This window comes from Chelmon rostratus, chromosome 22 (assembly GCF_017976325.1).
Source record: "Chelmon rostratus isolate fCheRos1 chromosome 22, fCheRos1.pri, whole genome shotgun sequence".
NCBI classification, from domain to species: domain Eukaryota; kingdom Metazoa; phylum Chordata; class Actinopteri; order Chaetodontiformes; family Chaetodontidae; genus Chelmon; species Chelmon rostratus.
The window spans coordinates 8,675,473-8,688,110 of NC_055679.1; the positions used below are offsets into that span (position 1 = coordinate 8,675,473).

Genomic DNA, 12,638 nt, shown 5'->3' on the forward strand with positions numbered 1-12,638 from the left:
AACGCTTACTTTAGTTCTGAAGTAGCAGAAATACATCAAAGATCTTCTAATTACATTATTTTGTTTTGTAATCCATTTACATCTCAACACGTCAGCTGTTCCGTCATCCTGTGATGAAAACTACATCAGGTGCTAAATGGTGCGTACAAGGCGTTACTGTTTATGCGTTTCTGTGTATTGTCCAGTGTGTGTGTGCCCGCGTGTCACAGATTAACTGGGATTAGCATTAGCCCAGCGTGCATCTCCCCCACAGCTATTGTTGTGATGAGAATACAGATTAGTCTGGATCAGAAATCAGCGGAGGGCTGGAGTGGAGCTTTTCAGGTGGTGTGGGGAGGGCACAACCGCAGTAGCTAATGTTATACCCAGGTGAAATTATGACAGTGGAGTGGAGGGTTTAAAACACTGCTGGTTTTGATAACTGAACTCTTTGCGTCGGTCTCTTGAGCAGATCTAACTGTTCAACTGAGCTGTGAAAAGAAAACCTGATTTGAACATATTTTTCCCAGATGCAGGAATAAAAACGTGTTCAGGATTTACATGGGTGAAGCAAACAAAGCAATAAAGGGAAGAACTTCTTAACACGCAGTCTAACGTAAGTGCTGAGAGCGACCTGGGATTTAGCCAACTGAAAGGGCATGCCGCTCTAATGGACTAAGGAGAAGTGATCAGAAGAAAGGGGTGAGTGAAAACACGAGAGAACAACAAGGGACACACAGATCCACACACAGGTCCTGCAGAGGTAAAAATAAGACACACACAACCACACAAGCAGCTGTTCCTGATCCTGGTGTGTAATTAGGATTATCTTTAGTGTCTTTAGCTTATTTGTTTTGGTCTTGTTTCAAAATCAGTGAAGGCGGCTAACCTGCTGTGCAGACCTCCCAGAGGAGAAGGAAAAGCTGCCACAGAAATTCCTACTCCGGCTGCACACGCCTCTGGCAGCGTGAAATTCAATTACAGACAATTTCTCACCTATCACAACTGCATTAACAAGAGTCTGCGAGAAAGGAAAACAGAGCACGGCGCACAAGCCCGGACAGGCGCAGATTTACCCACAGAGATGCACACTTGTGACACTGGAGGCACAGAGGATTTGACACACACACACACACCTGTGTTTGCGCGACGGGGCTGGTGCCTTTGTTTTCCTGCGAGAGGAAGAAGCGGATGGACATGAAGAGCTCGTGGATGCAGACTCGGAACTCCTCCTCGTTCTGGCCCCCCGTAGCCAGTGAGAAGAGCCGGCGGGACTGGATAATGTACTTGAAGATGTACTCGCTGGCCTGCAGGACGGAGAGAACAATCATCCTGTATCATCTGAGCCCTCCAAGTCAGGTTTCCCTTCCAGTGAAAATGGTTAAAGGATGATGGGACATAAAATTCTGCCTGACATAATTTTTCATATGCCTGACTCTTATGACTTAATCTATCAGAACGCAAATACAAATGTAAGCCACTTCTTAAGCAAAAATGCCAAATATTTCCTCACTTTAGCTTCTAAAACGTACAGATTTGCAGATTTTTTTTTGTCTTTTACATCTTTGTAAAGCCAGTGGTTATAAGAAATGTGAGCACTGGGCTCTTGTAGCTTGTGATGAGCATTTTTCAGGATTTTCTTGCAAGTTATAGACAATTTCGAGCTAATGAAAGACATAATTAGCTCTGGCCCATGTGTAGACAGTTTGTTTAATTAAATAGGTATAACCACTACTTTTAAACCACACATTGACAAATATTATTTAACTCATATATTGCAGACTTCATCTTTCAAAATTTTCTAAAGACAACCAGCCTCATACTTTTGGTATAAAATGTAACCTGCCTGAAGGTGGTGCTTTAAAGAAAACCTCATGAAAGACATTCTATAGGTCCCTCACAGGAGGAAACCCTGCAAACACATCTGCAGGGTTTCACTTATTTATTATTTACTGCATGACAGAGTAACATTTACTTCTGGTGCAGAATGTACTCCGTGAATGATAAATGGGGAAAGCACACTGCAGAAGAAATGTGCTTCTCTGACGGCGCGCCGGCATGAGTCATTAGAATAATGTGATGTGGATTCCCAACACCAGAGGCATTGCATTTCTGCTGATTAAAATTGCACGCGTCGTAATAGATTGAGGAGGGGAATAATGGATGATGGTGCGATGTTTTCACTGCTGATGGGGGGATAAATTAGCAGGAGTGAACGTTTGTTTGTTTGCATTTCTGGATGTATCTGTATTGATGGTGTGAGTGTGTGTGTGTGTGTGTGTCTGTGCGCTCGCACGTAACTTTGTGTCCTGTGTGTGTCTGTGTGCCGCATTGGAGCAAACGCCTCACCTTGAGCACCTGCTGTATGTGATCCTGATGTTCTGCGTCAACAATGCGGTCCACGTACCACTTCAGCACTTTGATCAGGTCCCTAGAGAAGAGACACACACACACACACACACACACACACACACACACACACACACACACAGTATCACCACTAACCTCTAGCTACATCGCACATAGCTTCTCTCACTGGATTTAGCAAACACAGATGAGGCAATGCAGTGTTTTTCCATGAAATACTTAATCACACAAAGTTTAAATCAATTTCAGAGACCACTCTTAGTAGCTTTTCATAAATACGCCTGGTTTAACTTTAAACTGTTTTTGTGTTTTGAATAATGACCCGAGGATGACCCACAAACTCAATGCTTCAGTATTTACTGTAAGCTGGTGGAGTTCAGAAGAAAACTCAAATCTGGGCAGATATTTAAAGAGAGGCATCCCCTTGCCGCTGCAGTAAGCTTGTGACAAAGAAGGCAGGCAGTGATAAATGTAATCAGGACTGGAATGACCCCTGGTTCCTTAATAATAACTAAAGATAGTTCTAATGAGGAAAAATAGTGATATGCATACACCGTTTTTGTGTTAATTAAAGTGTGACACTTCTAATGAAGTATCACAGGTATAAAGAGTTTAAAGCAGATGGATGTCGCAACAGCATTGGGTGTGTGTGTGTGTGTGTGTGTGTGTGTGTGTGTGTGTGTGTGTGTGTGAGTGGGTGCATGCAAAAAGACGAAAAAAAAAAACAGAGAAGAAGACAGCACCAGCACAGTATCTTAGCAGGTACAGGGAGTGTGAAGAAGACAGCCGGCGAGAACAGCAGGTTGTGAATATGTGTGTGAATGTGTGTGTATGCATTTGATAGAGAGGAGGAGGAGGAGGCGAGGAGGTAGGAAGCAAAGCACAGTTTCACATTACATCAGCCAGGGGGCAGCAGAAGCATTTCGTTCACACGTCTAGTGAATAAATCTCAGAGCAGAGCTGAGTCGAGCTGCCTCTCTGCACTGACGCAGGTTCTCTGAGTGCCTGCCCATGTGATACAGTATGTCATTAGAATACAATACATGGCTGCGCCATCGTACGCTGGAAGGCTAAAGAGGTCAGAAGCTGAAACGTCACATACCTGTAGGACAAAGCTCCAGCAAAGTGGCTCTCGATGTAGGTGTCCATGACTGGTTTGAAGTGCTGGAATTTGCTGTCCTGGAGGAGGTTGATGATATGGACCTGGATATAAACAGAGAAGACCTTTTATCCAAAAGCATTCTTTAACATAGAGTTTCTGTACTCTATGTTTCTTTTTTTACTCTATAGAATAGTTTCCCCCTCTTTTCCCTTCCCACTATATATCTATCATATATATTCTGTGTCAGCTTGTTCCAATTAAGCTACATGATGTTTACACTGAGGGAAAACTTCTATCATATGGAAATATTCTACATGTCTTTTGACTGACTGTGTATGCATTTCTCAAAACTTCAATCACAAATTTGGTGTCTGTAAAATAAAATCTAGTTAAAATAAAGTTATTTGAGTTTGAACAACGTTTAGCTCCACAGCTTGAGTTTAGCTAACTGAACACAGTGTAAAGTTTGAAAGGTAATAATGTCCACTGTCCATTCCTCGACATCTAAGCTCATCAAAAAATACCATTTGAAGTGATGCTGATTTGTTAGCAAAGTGCTAAAAACATCTAACAAAATAAATAGTGAGCAAGAGACAAAAGGTATCAAATAGAAGATTTATGAGGGAAAAAGAGAATTAACATCTAGAGACAGTCTAAAACTATAACAAAACAACCCAGCTGAACTCATTCTGGCAGTGGCTACAGGCATTACTCCATGTTTCTCTTGTGCGCAGGTTGTTGTGGAATGCACAGAATTTGTCCGACCACAGACCATAAGTCCACTTGTCAAGCACGTTAGATTGATCTCGAAACCACAAAAAGGAAACCTGACGACTGCCCCGGCTCGCTAGACCTTTTCATCACTGATAACGCCACGCTGAGAGGTGAGAGTGTGTTCATGTGTCAGTGTGAGACTGATGGAGAGGGAGGGAGCGAGAGAGATCAATCACTCGCTCTATCAGCGCAGTGCAGCATCACCAGGGTTAGATTGGTTCAGCGAGCTCTGTAGCGTTACATCACCCGACCTTTCTCCGGCAGCTAGCTTGTGTTTCTGTTTTCTGACTCAAACACAGTGAGATTGGGCTTGACATATGAGGGAGGCAACAATGGGTGGAAATCGCCAGGACAACTTACTTACCAGTGAATCAAACACCTTGAGTCCATATCTTTGAGAGCTTTCATCCAGAATACCAAAGAGAGTGTCCAGGGTGTCCTGGAGGAACTGTGGTAGGGAGCAGAACAAAGGGGAGTTTGTACGTGTGAGCTGGGGCATCAAATTAACTTCACTTTTTGAACATCCTCATGCTCTCAGCTTGAACTTGAAAAACTCCAGGAGTGAAATCAAATCAGAAAACAATCAATACGACGAATGCCAGGCTTGTGGGAGCAATTCAGAGAATCTGATGGCGGGCCTACTTTGACAATCTCCGAGCCATCGATCTCCTTCAGCTTAGAGAGGCTGTCGTTGATCCTTTCAGGGTGGGCTCGCCACTTCAACAGGTCCAGCATGTCACCTGGAGAGAGGACAAAAAGGGGGAGGCATAGAGAGATACAACAGTAAATGAAGGAGATATGAACAAAAAAATGACAAGCACAAAAGAACAAGATGCATCTTTTGTTTGTTGGTGAGGGAACGCAGGATTATGAGAGCGGTGTGCACCTCAGATCACAAAACATCACCACACCCTTCAATTACAGGCCCAAAAACTCCTCCGAATCCAAACAACTGATGACATTTTCAAGTGCAATGGGATGAAGGAGATAAAAAGTCATTTTCCTGAGCCGGGGTCCCCAGACATACGCATGAATAAAACATAAAGCTCGAGAAGAAAGTCTTTTAGCTGTCTCTTCGGATTCTGTTCAACCTGAAGTACGTCTTTTTTGCAACTTTATGTGTGAATTTTGTGTCTTGTGTGTGTGTGTGCGTGCATGACTGCACCTATTTGTCATGCATACTTAGTCACCAGAAACTGTGCATTTCTTCTATAATCAATTCACAGACAACGTCAAATGTACTCGGGAAATTAACAGCCTTTGCAGGTAAATTGTGCCTGTAGCTTTTTATGCTTATATATTCTGCCATCAACGTAACAAGGTAAAAAAAAAAATCATTCATCATTCAGTGTTTTTGTGTGAAAACTGTTTTTGTGGTGTCTGGTAAAACGTGACAGCGGCTGGTGAAGTCTGGAATGCATCAGTGGCTCAGGGCAGAAAAACAAACGTCTCCTTTGCTGCACTCTTTATGTGATTATTGTTGCTATTGTTTACAGCATAAATGAGGGCAAACATATCAGCGACGAGCTACACCTGCTGAAAAAATCCTGAATCCCACACTGCATGCGGATTTCTGAGGGCGTAAGGATTTATTAGCTCATTAGTGAGCAATGCAAACTGGACGCTATTCCCACCATCCTGCATATTCACAGGTTTTTTCACACACTTGGAGGGTTTGGATGGAGATGTCACTATCTCTCTTGCACACTTGTCCCTCCCTCTGTTTTTTTTTTTCTCTTAAACATACGGTGTTGAACCGTTTTGTTAGCCTCTTGTGAAGTGTCGATCGCTATCTTTGGCAGCTAACGGTTGTGTCTTCTGCCCACTGAGCTGCACAGGACCAGGTAGTGTATTAAGGTACAAACGAACTCCAATAACAAAAGTGACAAGGGTTGGAGCGTAGCATCCACAAAAAGAAAGAAAAAACAAAAACATGTCACCGGGCGAGTGGCCAAAATGTCAATCACAGAGTCGAGTTTACCGTTCTGTGTGAGCTTGGTGGAGCAGAGAAAGCTGGTGATCCAGAAAGACTCCTTGGTGCCTTTCAGGGTCTGGTTGTTGGACGGGAGGTTGGCTTTGGAGAAAGGCAGCTTCAGGTAACGCGAACAGTCTGCCAAGCTGGTATTCTCCTCACACTGGAAAGAAACAGGAACAAAAGCACACATTTTGTGAACTGGCACGGGAGATTTTTAGGAAAGGAGCGCAAGAATGTGATAGTTCTGCTCCAGTTCCATGCCAATTTGTTAAGACATTTCATTGGCTGTGGGCTGTGTATCAGTCAGGATGGAGACACATGTAAAGCTGAAGATAATCAATCACAGAACTCTGTTGTTATTTTTGGGCATGTGCAGCCTTAATGCACAGCTGAGGCCGCTCGAGCTCTGAAGCTACCGCATAGTTTGTACTGATTCTACTGTGTCTATTTTGGGTCTGAGCAGAAACTAGGCCATGCCAGTTTCATTGAGCTTTTCAGCAACTTCCATCTGGCATTAGAGTGGGCCTTTTCCCCTCGCAACGGTGGGAACACACACACAAGGCTACCAGAGTTGTCCTCTCGAACTGGCATGCTCAGGTTAGAGACGTCTGGTTGGACTAAATCTGGCCACCAGACAGAGAAAGAGGACAATGAAAGCAGGAGTTTTTGTTTTAAAGACTACATGGCTAACAGTAAAATAAATAATCATGCTTTTGGTTGCATTTTTGCCTCACTTCCAATAAAATGTATGAATGCACTCCATGCTTTTCCATCCTTTGCAAGAGCCTGAGGTTTATGCACACACCCTTCGCCTGCAGCAGAGGAAAAGCATGTAGTCTGCAATTATTCTGAATTATACCCGAGACGGTCTCGCAGTAGCTCTTAACTGGGGATGCTGGCCATTTTATTTGCTGTAGTCTTTTGATGTGTCAAAACCGAAATGTGTGAAAAGACGAGTGCGAGTCTCTCTCTTAAGAAAGTGGACATGGAGACAGAGTCGACTCAAAGGAAATGTTGTTTGTGCAACCGGTTGAGCACCGTTACACAAACGCACATCCACTAGCGCTCGCTCGCAGTTAAAATCAACCCCACAGCATGACAGTGTTGCGTAAGTGGGCATTACTCATTGGCTCGTCAGCTTGTAATGGAGTGATGTGAGCTGTTTGTCAGCCCGTGGCACCAAACAGTGTGATAACAGGATGACCGCATTTTGCCATTCAGAGCGAATGATTCACATAATCATATACAGTATGTAATCCCCTCCGTAGCCTTGGCGACACCTGTGTGAAGCAAAACAGCGAGTGCTTTCGCTTCAGAGAATCTCTGAGCTGCAATCTACCAATGAACAGGATGACCATGAACTTTTTATCTTTCTGTTCACTGAGATCTTTTGTTTTTAAATTGTACTTTAAATGCCACGTCAAACGTGTCGTGCGAGGAGCGGAAGCCAAGCAGCTTCAATTAGCATACGAAGCAGATCAAGCCCCTGTTATTGAGATGATAAGAAATTTCTGACAATAAGTGAAAATGCATTGAAAACTGAAATGACCACTTCCTATAGATTGATTCAAAATAAGCCTCAGTCTTGGATGGGATTACACATCAAGGTGAATATTAAATACTGTGCAGGTGCCAAAGAATATCCTGCACAACACACGGCCGGTTTGATGCCATGTTGTTCAGTGGAGACCTTGGTGGTGAGGGTACGCAGTTATTACCTTGTGGATAATGAGCTCATGGGTGCCATCTGGCAGAGTCCTGCCATCCTCCTGCATCAGAGGAACAAAGGAGTAGCCAAACAGTTTCTTCTCTCCCTTGTCTTTAGCTGTCAAACAACAACACATGGACATGATATTGAGTCCAAAACACACCAGCACAGGCTGCGAGAAAATAAACAAAACACAACTCATATTATGAAACCGGTTATGCAATGTTATGAATAAGGTGAACAAGTGCAGCCGACGCTCAGCCTTCAGTGCGTTTTTTTCTACTTAAAATGGCAATCTAAAGCTGAGAAGCATTTGTGACACTGCACATCACTGCTGATGGTTTTGCATTACAATGAAAGAGGAGAGGAGGCAGAGGAGAAGACATGGATGCAAACAAGTCTTTCACTTTTAAAAAGTTAACTTTGCAGGTTAAGTTTGTTAGGCCTCCATGATGCACATAACGCACTAAATCCAGACATACAGGTGTACCTTCACAGGAAAACATGGTTTAGCATCACTGTTGTTCAGTTAAATAAATCACTGCCAAATTTCTGTACCTGAGAGCATCGGGGTGAAAGAGTAACTTTGATTATGGAGAAAAAGAAAAAGAGAGACAGCAAGACAACATCACCCAAGTTACAGTGAGTCAGGGCAAAGATGAGCCAAAACCGGCTGCCAGTTTGCCTACACTTTTTTGACTCGATCCAGACAACAGTCACTGCAATATTTTTAATGCAAACTGCAAAGCTGGCCAGGGAACCACGTCTAAAACATATCCGAAAGCTGAGGAGCTGTTTGATAGCCGGAAAGCCAAGTCTCCCTACGTACCCAACCCAACCGGCACAAAGCAACAACAACATATTTGGATTCTGTTAAATTACTCTTCAAGGGCCTGATTAAAGTGGGCCGCTGTGTTTTTAAGAGGCTTTCTGAAAGCTCTGGGCATAATTTACATTGTGAACACATGTAATCTGATTTATCTGCTGCTTTAGCAATAAAGTGCTAATGTGCGCACAGCGGGAAGTGAGAAATGTAGTGTTTCTTTTCCCTTTCATTGCAACACCAGTGATTCATTTAGGCAGCGTCTACCAGCCCTCTGTTTGTGTGTGTGTGTGTGTGTGAGCGCGCGCGCGTGCGTGCTCTCTCTCCCAGGAGAAGCACAAGTTGCACTGTGTTGAACTTTTAAAATCGGTACTGCTCCACGGCGATTTTCTTCCTGTCTTGCTTTGCTGTGATTAGGTTTTTACACCAGGAAAGTTATTGCTTACAAGACTCAGGAATGAAAACTGAATTTTTCCTCATCTATAAAACCTCATGGCCTTGGGCACGGGGAGATTAAGAAAGATTAGCTGGTACCGTCGGAGCTCGGCAGACCAGGTATAGAGTGAAGTATGTTATATCTTGAAACCACTCTACCAAATACACTATGCTATTATAATGGAAGTGAATGGTTTGGGGGCTTATTACAAATTTAAACTGTAAACGTGGAAAAACTGTGTGTCTTTATGCTGTCTAGTAAGAGAAGAAACTGCTCCTACAGCAGCAGCAGCAGCGTTATCATAACAAAGTACAAGTTCTATTGCAAATCACTTCAATTTTTTAAAATAATCAATAAACAAGCAGCTCTAATAAAACAAAGTATTGCACTGCTGCAGCAGACAAGTCCTTACACTCCCCTTTAGCACCATTTAGGAACAACACTGGTCTCCCCAGAAACAAATTAACAATTACCACTCCTGCATAATGAGTGCAAAAACAAGATAGCATTTAAAAGCAAATTCGTGAAAAATGAGCTTTCTCTTCTGAATTAATTGAAAATGAGAGTGCCTGGGAATCATATTCATTCAAGCAGGTTGTCCCAGAGTTTGAGAGCCCTACTATTACATGTATTATGGTCTGCTCAGTTTTTGGGTGTCACCACAGGCTTAAATTGGGCTCTTAATAGGCAGCCCTTGGGGTAGCAATGCCAGCACTGCCAGCAGTAATAAGGCGACTGTATCTACTGCACACAGACACACAGCCTCCCAGCTTGGCTGCAAAAGGCATAATAATATCAGCTTGTTATGAGAGAGGAGACTCTGCCTTCCCCCTGCAGCCCAGAGAGAGGGGGAGAGAGTGAGAGTAATATTTTGGTCATAATTAGTTGTAAGTAACTTTTGTCTCATTAGGTGAGAACTTGGACAAACTAGCCTCATTATAAAAATGTTCAAACAAATGCACGCTTATACACTTGGACGTTGTGTATTTGCGGATGGCACTCGCCTCGGGACTTGAGGCTGGAGGGCTGGTAGATTCAAGCGGGCAGGAAGGTGAACACTTATTGTGCTCTTCTCTCTCCACAGCAACACCTCTTCAACCCCCCTGGATGATCAACTGACAAGAAACCAGCACCTCTGGCTTTCACACGTGCACAGCCGGTGCCTGGAAATGTGTGAAAGCCCAGAAAAGTGCGCTCGCTTAACCGCTTCTACATAAATAAAGGTTATCCACGATGTGTTCCCACTCACTGGAGCAGTGCCGGAACTCAAACCGGACGTGCGACCCCCGGAACATGTCGACCGGGATGGGCAGCTTGATCTGCTCAGCCCAGCGGGGGCTGTTGTTGTGGTACAGCACCAAGGAGTGGTACTCATCTCCGCCCGGTTCACCAGAGCCAGCCGCCACGTGACTCTGAAAGACAGAGAGCGAGGAGAGTGAGCAAAGGCAGAGGCGGAGGGGAAGAACAAAAGAAAGAACAGGAAGTGAAGACAGGAAATGAGAGGCCGGGCTTGAGGATGAGGTAACGGGCAGGTTTGAGGGACACGATAGATTAATGAGTCAGAAAAGATAGGAATGTATTGAAAACCGCCCACGCACCGTGAACGCCAATAAAGTGAGAATGACATGGTTTACATGTGTGTGTGTTTATGTGTGTTAGAGGGTTGCGTGCCGTGCGGCGGCAGCAGGGTTATATTTGAGTCTATTTTCTGTTCAAGGCCGAGGCAGCGCAGGAAACCACAGAGGCAGCCTGTCACAGCGCTGCACCAGAAATGGGAAACACACTGGAGAGACACCGAGCTCTCATCTGGGTCAGCGATATTTAAATGAAGAGTTTTGCTCCAAAATAAAACACCCCCTACTGAGAAAAACAACGAGTAAACTAAGCACTTAAATAAGGCATTTAGTGTTCTCATACAGTGTGTAGTCCTTAAAAATTATGTATTTTCTCAATGACAAGTAGGGTTCTTGCAACGGAGATGCAACGACTGAGTTTTTTGGGGCTTTTACCTTGAGGATCTGTCCATCGATGTCCAGCACATAGACGGTGATCTCCACATTCCTGGCTACGCTCTTCCCTCCCTTTTCAAACTCGCCTTTCTCCAGTGTGATGTAAAGGTCATTCCTCATCTCTCCTGCAGGAACAGGAAGGTAAAAGAGGCAACAAAGCATTGATTATGCATATGAGCGAGCATTATTAATGGCCTCTCAGGAGCTTGACGGCAACTTTTAGCGTAATGCTTCATGACAGGGGTGGACAGCGTCTACATTAGCAGCAAATAATGATAGATTTTGTGCTGACGGGAAATGTAAGCTTGAGCTGTGACCTTTGACCACCAGAGAACACAAGATTTAATATCAGCTGCAAGCAGACTGTGCAGCCTGAATCCATTTTCTTAAACCTAAACCATGATTTTTTTTTTGACACTTGCACATCATATCAAAGTCAGTGAGGTTGGCGATACCCAGTGATAAAGTCACACATAGTAGTGAAGATAACAAGGAGTCACAGACTTCAACGAGCCAAAACAAGCATCAAAACCATTAATCCTTAAAATGAATAAAATCCAGTCCCTTCCTGCACATTCGTTGTAGAATAACCTGGTAAATTAAAGTGCGGTAACAATGAATAGAGTGTGATTCATGAAAACAAACATCCCAACCTATAACGCAGCCTTTCCTTCAGGCTTGTGCTGCCATCTGCCAAAGCACTAAAGTAAAAATAATCCCAGGAAGTAATATTCTACATGTTTTTTTTTGTTAGAACTGCAGCTGAGTGTACAATGACTGGGCCAGGCACACATTTATTTCCTTCTGCAGGGGAAGTCAAAATGGTGCAAAGCGCTCTGGGTAAGAAGGGGGGATTGGCCCATTTCCTCTGCAGCCGAGCTGTGGTCAGACACATTGCGAAATAGGTTCCCTATATAACCTCTCTGAGTGTGTGTGTGCTCTCATCATATCTCTATCTCTAGGGTCAACATTGATTTTCTGCGCTTAACAACAGTAACCATGGCAAAGCAAGCCATTCTATATACACCCATACTGTACACCCGCTTCTTACACACACACACACACACACACACTCAAAGAGCGCAGGAAGGCAGACATACTCGAGGGCAGTTTCTTAATGTACAATAGGAAAAAGGGAAGTGGAGAGGGTGGGGCTAGAGCAGCTGAAGAAAGAAAATGAGGAGAGAGCGATCCAGTCGGATACAAATCGAGAAAAGAGAGACAGAAAAAGAGGGAGAGACAGTTTCCTAAGCCCAAGGGCAGACTTACACAGGCGGAAAGGGTGAGAGCACTCAGCGTTAAGGGTTTGTAGTCAGACAAAGACAAAGAAAGAGACAGTGGAACATAAATCTGTGTTAGTGAGGCGCTGGGGGACCCAAAGTCTGTGGTTCCACTTTATCTGTGTGACCAGACAGCACACCTCACTTATTTAAAAGAACAGCTCTTCTGTGGATACAAAAAAAAA

At 43.9% G+C, this 12,638-nt stretch overlaps 1 protein-coding gene across 1 annotated transcript in view; it reads right to left on the reverse strand.

Moving 5' to 3' along the window:
- Positions 1-12,638, reverse strand: part of dock4b (dedicator of cytokinesis 4b) — a 112,068-nt gene that overhangs the window by 41,506 nt on the left and 57,924 nt on the right. The window contains exons 14-22 of the mRNA XM_041963654.1: positions 11,174-11,298; positions 10,414-10,576; positions 7,916-8,022; positions 6,204-6,357; positions 4,865-4,962; positions 4,587-4,670; positions 3,449-3,549; positions 2,329-2,410; positions 1,116-1,286 (exon numbers count right to left, since the gene is read on the reverse strand). Of these exons, the coding sequence (XP_041819588.1) occupies positions 1,116-1,286; positions 2,329-2,410; positions 3,449-3,549; positions 4,587-4,670; positions 4,865-4,962; positions 6,204-6,357; positions 7,916-8,022; positions 10,414-10,576; positions 11,174-11,298 (1,085 nt within the window). The remainder of the gene's footprint in view (positions 1-1,115; positions 1,287-2,328; positions 2,411-3,448; positions 3,550-4,586; positions 4,671-4,864; positions 4,963-6,203; positions 6,358-7,915; positions 8,023-10,413; positions 10,577-11,173; positions 11,299-12,638) is intronic.